Source organism: Tachysurus vachellii, chromosome 13 (genome assembly GCF_030014155.1).
Source record: "Tachysurus vachellii isolate PV-2020 chromosome 13, HZAU_Pvac_v1, whole genome shotgun sequence".
Lineage (NCBI taxonomy): Eukaryota > Metazoa > Chordata > Actinopteri > Siluriformes > Bagridae > Tachysurus > Tachysurus vachellii.
Window position 1 is genome coordinate 8,188,344 of NC_083472.1, and position 15,466 is coordinate 8,203,809.

A 15,466-nucleotide genomic window follows, 5' to 3' on the forward strand; every position below is an offset into this window, starting at 1 on the left:
CTGTTACTTCAGAATAATATGACTCAAGTAAAAGTAAAAAGTAGACATCCAAATAATTACTTGAATAAGAGTAAAAAAGTACTTGGTGAAAAAACTACTCAAGTACTGAGTAACTGTTGTGTAACGTCTGATTTATTTTTTAACACGACAACAATCAGACTGACAAAAATAAAAAATAATCTTTAGGCAAATTATGGCTCATCCAATCAATACAATAAATTAAAATTAATTAATTACAAAAAAGCTTAAATTAAAATAATTCAGGTAAATTCAAGTACTTAATAAATAAAATAATAATAAATAAAAAATAAATATGCACAAGTAACACAAATTTCCAAACCTACCAGGCAGAACTAGAACGAGGCAGCCCATAAATTCTCATAAACTGTGTGTGTGTGTCTCCAGTGACAGAACAACAGAAGGAAACACACACACACACATTTCATTTCTTTTGTGTTGTGATTGTTGCACATTTGATGTCTTGATGAAAGGGCAATAATAATGAAATACATCTCTACTCCTTTAATTAATCTCAGGAAGCCTCTAGTACTTTCCTTAGTTTCAGGTATGCTAAAGCTTCTGGTTGCAAAGCTGTTTTTGTTTCTCATAATGTCTTCCTTCATGTTCATTAGAACAAAGAAATTTATACAGGTTTGTAACAACATGAGAGTGAGTAAATGATGACAGAATTTTCATTTTGAGTGAACTATCCCTTTAAATATGTGTGTTCGGCGCTGCAAGAAACGACACGTCTGATGTCATCTGTTTGTCGGCTCTTGCGGCGCTGAGTAAAGTTGAGCACATTAAAAAACTCGAAACAGCTGAACTCGACAAAACTGCTCTGTGTACTGTATGCCTGCGCCTCGTCCATTAATTCAGTTGTATATAGCAGAAAAAGTTCTCCCTTACTTCTCAGCGTAAGAAATACAAGGTGTGAAATGACTGAAATGCGTGTCTCACGGTGAAGACTTGAGAGCTCTGTCATATACCTAAAAGACAAACATGCGCCTATCTGCTTTGGCAGACACAGAAGACACCTCATAATCAGGGTTCCCACACGTCCTGGAGAAAACCTGGAAATCCTGGAAAATGAATGACCAATGTTCCAGTCCTGGAAAACACATGGAAAATGAGAGAAAACATAAATTGTTTACATAGACATAAATTGATCATTTAAAGAACAGTTTACAACTGGTCGAAACGATAAACATTAGTAACAGAAAGCGCTCTGCACAGGGACGGTGAGTTTTGACGGGTTTTTTGTTATGCTGTTTAATCTCGCTGTGACGGATGACGCTGTCTTGTGTTGGCGGTTTCAGGTGCTAGGAATGGTTTAAGTGCTCGAATGTTTTCAGCAAATGGTCACGGGTAAGCAGGTTATATTAACCTTGTTAATCTGAATATCATGTGCACTTAAGTGGAATGCACTGCAAACTAAAGCATGCATGACGGCATTGGCCTGAGAAAGGAAAGGGTATTAATATGTGCGGTCTTTTTATTTTATAAATGTTGAATGTCTTTAAAAGTAATCCATCCACACAGTCCCCAAACCTGTTTTATGGGCGATATAAGAAGTCAAAATTAGATATTCTACTGACGCGATGCACAGCGAATCATATACATTGAACAATTATTTGCATGCTCAAAGTGCAGCACAGACTAGTGTTGTAAACATAAGGCGAAGGCCGGTAACATATAATAGGTTTACTTATATAAACTTAAAAACACGTTTGCAAATGTGATATTGTTTTTTTGCAACAGTTCACTAAACAATAAGTTAAGTGACTTCCTTTCTAACCTTCACTAATCATAGTAGTTCCAAACAAAGCCGTAGCAGAACGTGAAAGTGAATAAATACCGTCATAAATACCGTCATTTTCTTTATTCCTAAACGAATACGTATTTTGAATGACTCATTTGAAAGAGCTCTGTGTGTGTGTATCTGGTGTTTTTCTAATTTTATAGTTAAGTAATAGCCATGAAGTGTACGTTGTTTTTAAGACTTCTGGAGAGAAGAACATACTACTTTAGGCTGTGAATCTGTGATCCTTGTCTTTTTTTCCTAAATTTGAAATGTCCTGGAAAAGTCCTGGAAAATGATCTCTGAAAAATAGTGGGAACCCTGATTATGTAGCTGCTCTCTCGCACTTTTACTAAGGTAAACATGCTTTCAATATGAGGCCAGGGATGCGGGTTTTCCTCCTCATTTGTGTCTGCATTGCCGACGGTTGATTCTGACATGTTTGTGTTGCTAACTAACCCGTCCCGCCGCTGAGACTGAGTATGGTAACGTGACGAGACTGCACAACTACGTTTGATTGGTGAAACAGTCACGTGGTAGAGCCTTATCGTCTCTATCTGTCAAAATTAAACATTAAAATTGATGCGTAGAATACCAAAGAGGTAAAAAGAAAAGTAACGAGCTCATTGTAGCCTAATGTAGCGGAGTAAGAGTACAGTTTCTTCTTCACAAATCTACTCAAGTAAAAGTAAAAAGTATAGTGATTTAAAACTACTCCTAGAAGTATATTTTTTTCAAAAACTTACTCAAGTAAATGTAACGGAGTAAATGTAACTCGTTACTACCCACCTCTGGACCCTTTACTTATTATTCATGAATTCATTTTGAAGCACATTATTCAATCTGTAATTTTTTATTAAATAAATAAATAGAGTGGCTAATTAGGAACGTTAAATCGTCTGTAGTGTGTGAACGCGTGTGCTGGTGTGATGGCAAATGAAAATTCAGAAATACAGTAAAAGACATTAAGAATCTTTTCGGATTGATATTTTCCTTGTTATATATTACATATGTTGTTTTATTATTATTTCTTTTCTTCATGTGTTTGTTTGAATTAATACTTAGAATAAACCACCAATATTTCCAGCAACGTGTCTCTGTAGAGCACTGGAATGCTGCTCTCATTGCTCATGACTAAACTCAGATAGGTCACTTGGCACTAAAACACTCTCTGCTATAAGCCAACTGCTCAGCTAACAAGAGTGTTTGAACCTTTGCTTTCATTTAGACCTCTTCATGACCTTCCTCAACTCATTGTATTGCGTATCCACTGAGGCTCTCTAAACGCTGTCAGTCTATTGAGGAAGAGTTTTAGGAGAATGTGGCTGAATGAAATGAATGTGAACTTTTCACACAGACTGAGTGAACAAGAGCAGAGCAAATCCCTAGAAAGCTTTTCTTATTATTCTATATTAAAAGAAGCCCCTTGGAGAGAGATGAATGTTCTTCCCACACATTTGCTCCGTTGCCTACAATGGACTGTTGGAAACCCAACCAGCAGATTTCAAATAATGACAGGGGAACGTTTGAGCTGCAGTCATGCAAACTACCTCAAAAAGGGCTAGCACTTATTTTTCTCCCTTCCTCTATATCTTTTCTTCCTGTCTGTTTTCCTTTCACGCTCATATTATATCAGATGATACACAGAAGCTCACACAATCCACAGAAGGAGCCCGGTCCTTAACCCTGTTTATGTTTGTTTCACTGAAGTCTCTTGATATTCTTTTTTTTTTTCAGTAAGACTAACGTGTTTGATTAAAATTTAAACTGCCAGCAAACCTCAAAAGTTCACAGTGTTGGCCAAGGAGAAAAAAAAACCTAATGTTTAGACTGGATTGTCCATCCTGTTTATTGCAGTTCTGCAATGTATTGGAAAATTTGACATTTCAGGTAACATTCATTCCTAAGCGACTTTAGCACAGTGTTTCCTCTGAATGAATATGTAGAATTGAGCTACTACAAACAGTGCATTCAGTAAGATAGTAGAAATGTGGCAACAATTCTGCTTTGTTCTTGCTCTACTGAAAAGCTCTAGCACATTTCCTTTTGGAATCCTGGAACATTAGCGGCTTCTGAGTGGATGAAGGGTTTCAAGGATTCATGTCCAATTTCCTGTCAGGAATCATCTCCTGTTTGCTCATTTATAAACAAAAGCATTTACAGTGATTTTTGGAATAGAATTGCAGCACCCCGGTTTGAGGAATTTTAGTATATAATAAAATGAACGACTACCTGTATAATCTTTCATACTCTAGCCAAGCAAACACTCACTGCATTCAGGAAAGCATTGAATGCATATGTAAATTATCACCAAAGACTATTTCATTGTTAGTGTGTTACAGCTAATAATAAAGACTTTCTGCCAGAGGTGTTAAAAAAAAAAATAAAAAATAAAAAAGTCTATTATTGTTATTTCTTAATGATTAAAATGTCAAAGGATTAAATCATTGATTTGTAAGATAACTGCATATTTGAGTATATATCTCAGTATATCTCAGCATATAATTTCTATGAAATAAGTACAGTATGCTAGTATATAATATTCAAATTGAGGAAAAAATAACGGAAAAATACCTATGAGACCTCAGACGCTTGTCTGCAGGTCAGATTTATTGAGTTCCCACTATCCTTCATCACTTCCCCAGAATGCACATATTGCTACATGTCTGCTTGCATTAAAGTCATATGCAGTTTTATAAATATGTAATATCCACGGAAGCACTGAGCAAAGGCATGTGTAGCTCATGGAAATGGCCTTCTTAAATTATTGAAGACTTTTAAGACAGCAGTGTTTTAACTACTACTGTCAGAAAGCAGAGTTTTCCTTTAAGGAAGCATTTGGAAAAATTGGATGGCTGTGAATACTGACACACTACATGATCAAGGCTGTAATAGTACCACTTTTCTGCTGTGGGATAAAAAAAAGTGCATTATGCCATTTTAAAGGTGGTTTAGACCAGTACTAATCATAGAATTTCAATCATGCCTTAAAAAAACTCTGATTTGGCCATTTAATGAATTTCTGATTCTGTTTTTTTTCCCCCTGTCTCATACAGACCTGCTCAGCACTGCTGCTTTTCATTAAAAGGAGTTTTTCGAGGCATACAGTACATACGCTGTGTCTGAATCTATACCCTGTATTTACTTCTATCACCTTCTGTTCTGTGATATAATAGTGCTTGCATGTTGTGCTCCCAATCTTCCAGCATTGGAAATAGTGATTACGGTGCCATTTTGAACACAGCGGTAGTGGGTGGATATGGGAGACATGTCAATGTTTTCAATGCACTTGCGATTCACCTCATACATTGCTCCATTACAGTGTCATTACTCTCACTGCAGTGTTCCCTAGTGAAACACTGAAACAGAGCCGCTCACGTGACTGGGAGAGAAGATCTGATCCCAAAAAAGTAACTCTTTTTTTTTTTTTTACTTGCAGGTACTCAGTTTTACACAATGGGAACAACGTCGAACAGGAGAAACTGTCAGTGCAGAATGACACAGAGTCACAGGAATCCTGCTTCTGATCACATTTTATCAGCGCAGAAAGTGGAAGGTGCCATCGCTCACCATCAGCCCCTTCAAATCTGCAGTGCAAACTCACACAGTGGAGTGCAGGAACAAATTACTGAGTGCTGGACTGAGCTGAGTTATATGCCCCAAAATCTTGTGAACAATGTTGCCAAAGGTATTTGATTTATATTTAAGGATTTAATTATTTCTAAGGTTTAGTTCCATTAACGAGTTCCGCTTGTTCCCCCGTGAAGTAACATGCCAAAATATGGTTTCACACACATTTTTTGTGAGGAATATTTAAGCAGAATTTACAATCAGGAGAACATTTCTGTGGCACAGAAGTTGCATAACAAACACACTGTGTTAAATTGTGTTGGTTTTATTTGAGTCTCACATTGCTGATGCAATTATTTCTTTTTTTTGTTTGTTTGTTTTTACAGTAATTACAAAAAATGTTCATTCATAGAAAAATAATGTTCTGCAAATAATTTACAATTCGATGCAGTTTTTGATCGATTCTGACAGACAAGTGACAACAGAAAACGTGCCTTTGGGTGAAATTAAGAGCAGGAAAACGAATTCGTGTTCTCTAAAAATAAATTCCATTATATAGATTTAGTCCTTAGTTCTTATGGATCCAAAACTGAGGTCATTGTTTGGACAGGAATGATGGTACTTGAGTATCTTTGTTAAATTCATGTTGTTGGGTTTGTTTGTTTTTTTTTTTACAAATGATGTAGCCCACTCAGATATGTCAGTTTCTCTCTGATCATGCTTATTGCATTATGAGCATCAAATAAGTTCTCTATGTTCATTTGGACCAAGGTTCTGCTTTGCATACCTCACCTCACCTAACATTTATTTATACAGTCATTGTCATCTAGTGCATTGTCTGGTTTAATCCTGGATGCCTCTGATATGCGTGCATCCAACATATATCATTTCTTATGAATCTGAAGAACAAAACCATATCCGTGTGCTTCAGACATTGTCCGATTGTCTTCCTAAAATTCATGCTAATCACAAATCTGGCAAAACCTTTACTTCTATCCATCCTAAAATAAGCAGCCTATAGACTAGGGGTTTTTTTCAGTCTTCATCTGAGCCTCCAATAAGATCATCATAAACATCATGTCATAAAACTGCAAAATGTTCAGTGTCAGCTATCCTCAGCAGAGACTTTAACTTCCAATGAAAGAATTGTCACAGGATTGACACAGGTTATTTACTTACAGGTTGATCTGTCACTGTTTTCATCCAGATACATAAAAAGTGAATGGAAAACCCTTCGGAATAATTATTTCAATCATGCTTTGTTTTTATTTCTACATAATAATCTCTTCTGCAATTAAAGCACTTATAGCACTTTTAAAAGATATTGACTACAGTTTTCATAAAAGATACAGTATTCTTGTTGCTAATATTTTAACTGAGACCAAATTTTTAAAGGAAGAACAAGGAAAATTCCTTAAATGTGACAGTTTGTTAAAGTGTTAAGTGTGGTGCTGGTGTTGTTTTATCCCAAAAAGAGAGGGAAGCTCGTGAACAAACAGCTCCATGTGCTCTGCGTATGCCCTGTACAGCTAGCTACATGTGCTCAGATGGGGAGGGGCAAACCCTCAGAGTGTGTTTTATCCTTTTGCCAACAAAGCTAAAAGCCATTCACAGGTGGATAGCAAAAGGTATAATTTTTGTGTTTTTTAGCAGGTGGCCTTTATATTCTGAAGGTCAGAGATTGGCACGTAAATCTGCTTTGATTTTGCTGTAAATAGGAATAATTTATGCGAGGAATCTGGTTGTGGTTTGTATGAACCCTTGCTTCAAGTCTAAGGTATTATTCTTGGAGATTATTTTAACAGTTAGAATAAATGCTGGGCTGCACAGTGTATGCAACATCCCACAGAGATATTAAGATATTCAGGATCACTTAGACCTTCACAATCACCTTGTGCCCATACAAGATTTTTTTTTTTTTTTTTTGAAAAACTTCAGAAAATACTGCCAGACAGAATTTCATACTGACTGTGAAGCTTGGAACTTTCATTTAATGAGAATGTAGTAAAGCGTTTAATTCGATTTTTTTTCTCTTCCAGTGCATTTTGGTACGGAATACAAAATTTCCCAAGATGTACATAGGAATCAGCTTAGTTTTAAAGTACGCTCTTCGGTTCATGGTACTCAGGATAAGTAGGTGCAACGTCAACTTCAGAATTACCCAGGCAGGCTTGACAGCTGTGTATTAAAAAGTGATTTTGAAGGATGTTAATTAACAACAAGCAGTCTGGAAAATTATTTTAATGCTCCTGTTCCACTCTGATACTTCGGGCTTTTTAATTATGTAGCACCCGTTGACCATGAGTCACTGAGCACTCAGCAATTTTAGTAGCAGATGCAATCATGAAAGAAAAAAACAAATCACTTGCATAATTTTACTAGTGTCAGTGTGAAGTTTGCTGATGAGCATGCATTTGACTCTCAGCGTGTCAGGCACAGACATGAAGTGACACATACCGAAAGTGTGTAGAAAGCTTTCCCACAATGGCTGCCAAATACCTATTGCAAGTTAGCAATGCAGTTTTACTGAACTGTGCTTTGTAATTCACAGACTCTCTGATCTTGTTATGGGTGACGCATTACAGCGATGTTATAGTGTGACATAAAAGCTCAAGTAGGCATGAGGAATGAACAAGGATACTTCTTTTGTGTATCCTTGCCCTAAAGACCCATTCTCTGTATTGCTATATTGTTCCCACTCTCTCTCTCTCGCTCTCTCTCACACACACACTTACACAAACACCACTGTGTATGAAACCCTGAAGGCAGAAGTTCTAAAACATGAATGTGTTGTAAATCTCTCCATAAGTTGTACAAAAACTTTTGTAAACTCAGTATTTATTTTGGTGGATATAAAGATTGATATTTTTCATGTAAGGCTTCTCTTTCAGGGAGCTATGTGGATTACTTTTTCTGTTGCTATGTGACAGCTCTAATACATGATGATAATTAAAGATGATGGGATATAATGTACAATGTGTGTCGGCTGCTTCATCTTATACGCCCCTTCGTGTTATTTACCCTCATTACACTCAATCGTGTAGCGCTCACCACTCAGCAATGAGAATATATTTTATACACAGATGTATACATGGAAAGTTTGGGTCAGCCGATCACTGCATCACTAATCTTTCACAGAACATTTGTTGTTTTTTTTTTTGTTTAGAAGATGATTGATTTGAAGGATGCAGGATGGCAGAGTGGTGAGTGCAGGAAGAGCTGAAGACTTCCGCATATGGCTTCACTTTGTGTTTGCAGACGCTGACGGACGTGGACACAACTTGCTTCCTAAACATGTGCTCGTCAGACTAAATACAAAGCCACAATCGAGATGGAGTCAAAACAACGTGCAGCTGAAAACCCAGGAAGTTTTATCTTTTTTGTTGTTGTTATTTATCCTTATTATTGAGGTTTTCCTCGTTCGTTCCTCTTCCTGATCAATCTCGTGTCACCGCTCTTTCACTCCTTTCTTCAGTCCTGCTTTAGTCTACGTTGAAGCTGCTAGACCACACAGATGTGTTGAATATAAATTCATTCATTTATACACAACAGCGTCTGTGGAGCTGAAGATAAACGAGCAAATCCGCACTGTCCTCATCATGCGTTTGTGTGTATATGTGTGTGTTTGTGTTCACATATCAGTGGCGCTACTTGTGTTTAATTCAGTCTGTATGGTTTCAGTCATCAACTTTCTGTGCTTTTGGACAGAAACAGACAAGACCAGTGGAGTATGATTGAATTTATTTATAATGGTGACAGCGATTTATTCAGAAATGTTCTTTAGAGTCTCGTGTCATTTTAGAAGGTGTTTGAGAATCTATATAGTGATGAACAGCTAAGGATTGTTTAATATCATATTTAATCAGAAGTTCGAGCATAAAAACATTAAAAGACAGACGGTCTTTACTCGAGAATAAAAGGTCTGACCTAGATAACTGCACACACTGTAAATATGTGATAATTCAATTTAATTTAACAGTTGTCATTGTCTCAAAGCAGCTTTACAGAAGCAAAGAAACAAAATAAAAATTGTATTTATCTTTTTTGTATTGTATTTATAGATTCCTAATGAGCAATCCTATCCTCATTTGGGTAACACTGGACAGTAAATAATATAAATGTAAATAATGTCCTTTCTTCAACAATTTGTAGTTGGGTGAAATTAAGCATCCAAGAGCTCCTGGGGAACTAATGAGTCAGAGTTATTTCTGTGTCCATTACAGACTTAACACTAATTCCTTCCTGCTGAAGTCTTCATATGTTCCCTGATGAAGACCTGAGAACAAGCTTGAGTTGTGAATTACAGAAGTAAAATATAGTATTTAGACGATATTTATATTATGAATTTATGCCAACCCAACATTGAGAATTTAGCTGTGACTTTAAATTTGAATGAATAACCTTCTAACAATTAGAAAAGAACATCAAATTCAGCCACTACTGACCGCTGATGGCTCAAATACAAGCCCTCAGTGTGAAAAACATCAGTATTATTTCTGCTAACTGTATTTGTCAATTCTCAAGTCTTGCCAGTTGATTCCTCGGGGCTTCGATACATCCCAAGTTTCAGTGGTACCTCTGTGTGAATGAGCTGAGAAATGTCTTTCCTCCTGATTGCTATTTGGTGTGCCTTGCTGAGTTAAGTGCCCGCTCATCAGTCTTACTTTGAAAGCCTCTGGCCTTTTTCTTTTTCTGTGAAAAAAGCCCAAAATCTTAATTTCTCACACTGAAATGTCAAGTGTTATTACAGGCTTTGTGTGTAGTGTGATCACTTCTAATTACGACACTGAGCAGACCCTGTTTTTAGTCACAAGACAATTCGTCATTGCAATTATTAGCACTTGTCTAGAACTGCAATTCTCCCTGGTTGCATTTCATCTCTGCAAGTGCCTTTCATTTACTCTAAGGTTCCTTTGTTTGTTTACTGTTTTTTTAATCGATATGACATTCATTCATTCATTCATTCATTCACTCACTCATCTTCTACCGCTTATCCGAACTATCTCTGGTCACGGGGAGCCTGTGTCTATCTCAGGCGTCATCGGGCATCAAGGCAGGATACACCCTAGAAGGAGTGCCAACCCATCGCAGGGCACACTCACACTCTCATTCACTCACGCACTCACACACTATGGACAATTTTCCAGAGATGCCAATCAACCTACCATGCATGTCTTTGGACCGGGGGAGGAAACCGGAGTACTCGGAGGTAACCCCCGAGGCACGGGGAGAACATGCAAACTCCACACACACACAAGGCGGAGGCGGGAATCGAACCCCCAACCCTGGAGGTGTGAGGCGAACGTGCTAACCACTAAGCCACCATGCCCCCCTCGATATGACACAGTTCCCTAAATTAATAGACGTATAAAAAGTATATATATAAATATATATAAAGGTATATACGTATATATATATATACTTATATATACGTATATACCTTTATATATTTATATACATACTTTACCTTTATATATACGTATAAATTATAAATAAACCTTTTAGCAATTTTGCTAGCACAGATGAACTCTCTTATACTGATTAAGGGAGCAAAGAGGGGCGTTCTTTAGTTGTGTGGAGTTGTGGGTTTGTTTCCAGGCTCAAAATGGCCAGAAAGAAAGAACATTCTTTATTTCATGGAAAGAACATATCTTACTATGATGTGAACTATTGCTGCCATAGAACAGTGCAAATCAAAACAGCAAAAGGAGTCAGAGGCTCTGTTGCACTGGAAAACATGTGATCCAAGTGATCCCAAACATTTCAACGGTTATATGCACTTAAGATTGATGGCAGAAAATTGCATACAGGAACAAGTCTTTCAATGGCATTCAAGCCATTCATTTCACATTTCAGGACAGAAAAATCATATCTACATCTCATAATATATTTCCTCTTCCTGGGAATAAGCACCTTGCCTGAATCCTTTGTGGCTTAATCTGCTATATGGGTTTTGTATACCTTCTATCCACGAGTGACCTGTGACTTGTGTTTGGTGTTTGTCATTAATAATGACATACTACCTTAAACCCTTCTGATGAGCTACTGTGAGAGTCAATTCACCTACATACTGGTGCTGGATCCACAGTCCAAAGACATGTGTTGTAGGCTGACTGGCATCTCTAAAAGTCTCTAGCTAGTGTGTGTGTGAGTGTGTAGTTGTGCCTTGCGACAGACAGGTTGACACCCCATCCAAGGTGTCCCCTGCCTTCTGCCCAGAGTCCTCCAGGTTCCCTGTAACCCTGGGTAGAATAAGCAGTAGAGAAAATGGAGGAATTGATGAAAGTGATGTTGTGTTGTTTGGTCCCAAGATAGTATTCTAGTCTACTGCTTAATTTATACTTATTAATTCTTTGTAGGTTAAAGATCATCATGAGGAAAATGGAGAGGTCAGAGCCCTTGTTTTCTCTCTGAAATGTTCAGATGATTAAAGCAACTGTGAATCTGCTTACAAAAGGCTGAACTCTATGTTCAGTCTCTGATGAGCAATTAGAGCGACCCTCATCTTACTTGAAATATCTCTTTTTTTTTTTTTTTTTTAGTTCTTTTCCTATTTTTCTCATTCCTCTCTAATCCGCTCTTCCTACTGCCTGGCCTTATCTCTCCATACCTCTTCTACCTCTGTACCATTACTCATCCGTCACCTTAACCAGCTGCTCTTCTTTTTACATCTTATCTCCTCAACAATTTCCCTTGTTTGTTCAGACATCAGTCCATGACACCCACTGTTAAAATGGGGGGCAGGGTTTTAAGATGTAAAAAATAGAACCAAGATAAATCTTTCTTGTGATATAACAAGTAACAAAACCCAAGTGAAAAACAAATACAAGGGTTGGGGAGGAAGGAGCTGCATAAGCGATTAAACTCTTGTATAATGCTTAGACTGTGATACTCTAATGTTACAAGGCAGGTATCTCTTTGTCAAAAGAGACAAAGATCAGGTGAGAGGTATGTCCTGAAATTTGATGTAACATGGAACACTCTGAAGGCCATCATGGATAATTGGAGAAAATGGCACACCACAGTGAAATTACAAAGACTGACCATGAGGGAAAAAAAGAAGAACGCTAATAAATGAGGATGGCAAGAGACCTACAGCAATATTAATAGGGCTTTCTCATCCAAAGCCTTTCGTTTTTTTCCCCCTTTCTTGTCCAAACCTGCCTAAATTTTGCAAAATAATGTCACAAAATGTGTTAAGTTTTGAAAATACCAATGTTGGAATTCATTCTAAATAACATACAAGGCAGCTTATCACCCAGTGAAACATGGTGGTGGCAGCATGCTATAGAACTGCTTCTCTTCAGCTGGGACTAGGACTCTTCATAATAGAGAGAATCATTTATAGCTCCAAATATCAATCTATTTTAGCACAAACCCTCCAGGCCTCTGTTAGATAGATGAAGATGATTCACAATAACAACAACCCAAAGCACAAATCCAAGCCAACAAAGGAGTGACTTTAGAAGAAGAAGCTCAACATTTTGCCCAGGCCTAAATCCCATCCAAAAACATGTGAAATCATTTGAAAAGGGCTTGTGCACAAGAAACCCCCTTGCATTTGATGGATCTGGAGGAGTTTTACATGAAAGAGTTGAAAAAAATGACTAAATCAAGATGTGATCAGTAGCTAAACTCTTGTCAATATGGAGTAATGGTGCTTAAACAAAATATTGTACACACATGCAACCTGATGCTTTTCTTTTTTTTTTTTTTTAACATTTCTGTTTTTTTCTTGGTTGATATTTCACATTAAAGGTAGAAAAATATTTATCTTGGTTTCTTACAAAAACCTGACATTTTAACAAGTGTGTGTGTATTTTTGTCATTCAAACCTATAAAAAAGGGCACTAAGAATTTTATAACTATGCCAAAGGTTTAGGTGTCTAAACACCAATTATCTATCTATCTATCTATCTATCTATCTATCTATCTATCTATCTATCTATCTATCTATCTATCTACAGTTTGTGTGAAATTGCTGAAAATGTGTATTGAGGTCTGATAGATCAGTTACCATTCTTGACATTGTTATTAAACAGAGAAAAGAGGACGGTAGAGCTAATTGACACCCACACAACTCTCCTCTATCAAAACCAGGCCTTGTGGTAGTTATTTGATGAGTCATTCAGGGGGAAATTATTTTAAAGATGATCAAGGATCATCAAGGTTGTATACTGTGCAATCTGCTGTCATGGCCTACAGGCAACCTAGCCAGAAACCTATTATTTTCAGATCTGAGGTGAAAGCACATTTGTGGAAAGTCTGCGAGCATACAGTATACATGACTGCCTGCTGTTATTTCCACATCTTACTTCCACCATTTTAAAGTCTGCTATTTAATCAATGAAATGCATCATGTTTATAATTCAGATTTTTTTTAACTGTCTGCTACAAGACATATTTTTCCTAGAGAACTGATAAAATATATATACATAAAATCCATAATGAAATAGATATTTTCATGTCTTTTTAATGTGTGGTGTAACCTGTAAATATTTCTAATCCAACCCAGGTGTTATTGAATGGACACCAGGTTTTCACATCAGATTTCAGCAGGTGTTATTTTTAAAGCCTGGACTTTCCACTTGCACTTGTGTTAAGATATTAGATACACAGGATAAAAGCCTGGAGAAACAATAATCTACAGGAGAATCCCTCAGGCCTGAACTTTTAAGGGTTTTGACAACTAAATTGCTTTTTTGTTTTCCTCTTCTGCCAATCATAAACACCTCCACCAGCTAATCCAGACGACCCTCACAGGTCAGCAGGTTGAAGAGGCTCTTCTGAAAGGCTTTTATTTATTTATTTATTTATTTATTTATTTATTTATTTATTTATGTCTGTTTTTTGTAGATTTCTAATTTCTATAAATGTACTTACCATAGTCTTAAATATGTTGTTGAATCTTGTAGTTTTTTAATGCACTTTCGTTATCATCTTCTTCTTCTTCTTCTGCTTCTTCTTCTTCTTCTTCTTCTTCTTTCATTTTTCAAAATCAGCTTCAGGATCATCTTTGATTACATGAAAATAAACAATTCACAATCATAAACAGTGTGTTGAATGATAAAACGACAAGAATTTGAAAATAAATGAATAACAAATTCACAGTGAAAAGAAATGGGAAATGACCAGTGAATTTCACTGGAACACAGCAGCTAGTAAATAACAGCATTTAATAAATCAAATAGAAATAGTAATTATTTAAAAACTCAGTAGATTTCTCACAACTTTTTCAATGTCTTTAAAACACAACACATGGCATGTTTAATGACAGGATCTAAGCCAGTGTAAACTGTCAGGTCTTCAATGTGGATTCAAAAACAATTAAGAAGTTACGTTCTTAAGATCCTTTGGAACAGCATTCCAATATTTTGTTCAGGATCTCCAGCTGAGCTGCAAATAATCCTAGGAATTTATGGTAAAACTGTTTCAGCTAAAGAAAGGGCTCGTGATGGGCTTTTTTCAGGAAATCAGTAAGAAGTACCAGAACTAAACAGTTTAGTGCTTCATAAGTCATTTCATAAGTGCTGCAGTCTTATAGTCTTACAGGCAGGAAGGCTGTGTAAAATGAGAGATTATACTCTTTATTATTATTATTATTATTATTATTATTATTATTATTATTATTATTAGCTGTGTCTAATACTCTGAATTTGATTTTTTTTTACAATTTTTGCAATTGCAATTTCTTTGCAATTAGTCATGCACTATGACTATTACTATTCTACGCAACTGTGTGCTGAATTAAAAGCTCTCGTTTGCCCTCTGCTGTTTCATTCTGTAATTACATCAGAATCAGAATCAGAATCAGATTTATTGGCCAAGTGTGTTGACACACACAAGGAATTTGGTTCCAGCTGTTTGTGACTCTCAAAAGTACAGACATAAATAACACTATACTATACAAGACAAGACAAAACAGACTATACAAGACAATGCAGATGTGATACAATATTCATTCATTCATTCATTCATTCATTCATCTTCTACCGCTTATCCGAACTACCTCGGGTCACGGGGAGTGATACAATATTGACAGTATTAAATATGAATACAGAATATACGACAGATCAGTTATGTACATAAAGTGTG

The 15,466-nt window shown here is 36.5% G+C and overlaps 1 protein-coding gene across 2 annotated transcripts in view; it reads left to right on the forward strand.

Moving 5' to 3' along the window:
- htr4 (5-hydroxytryptamine receptor 4) overlaps positions 1-8,347 on the forward strand; it is a 73,037-nt gene extending 64,690 nt beyond the window's left edge. For both annotated transcript variants that reach the window (XM_060886028.1, XM_060886027.1), the window contains one exon: positions 5,241-8,347. In XM_060886028.1, the coding sequence (XP_060742011.1) occupies positions 5,241-5,328 (88 nt within the window). In that variant the 3' untranslated portion in view covers positions 5,329-8,347. The remainder of the gene's footprint in view (positions 1-5,240) is intronic.
- Positions 8,348-15,466: the final 7,119 nt, after the last annotated feature.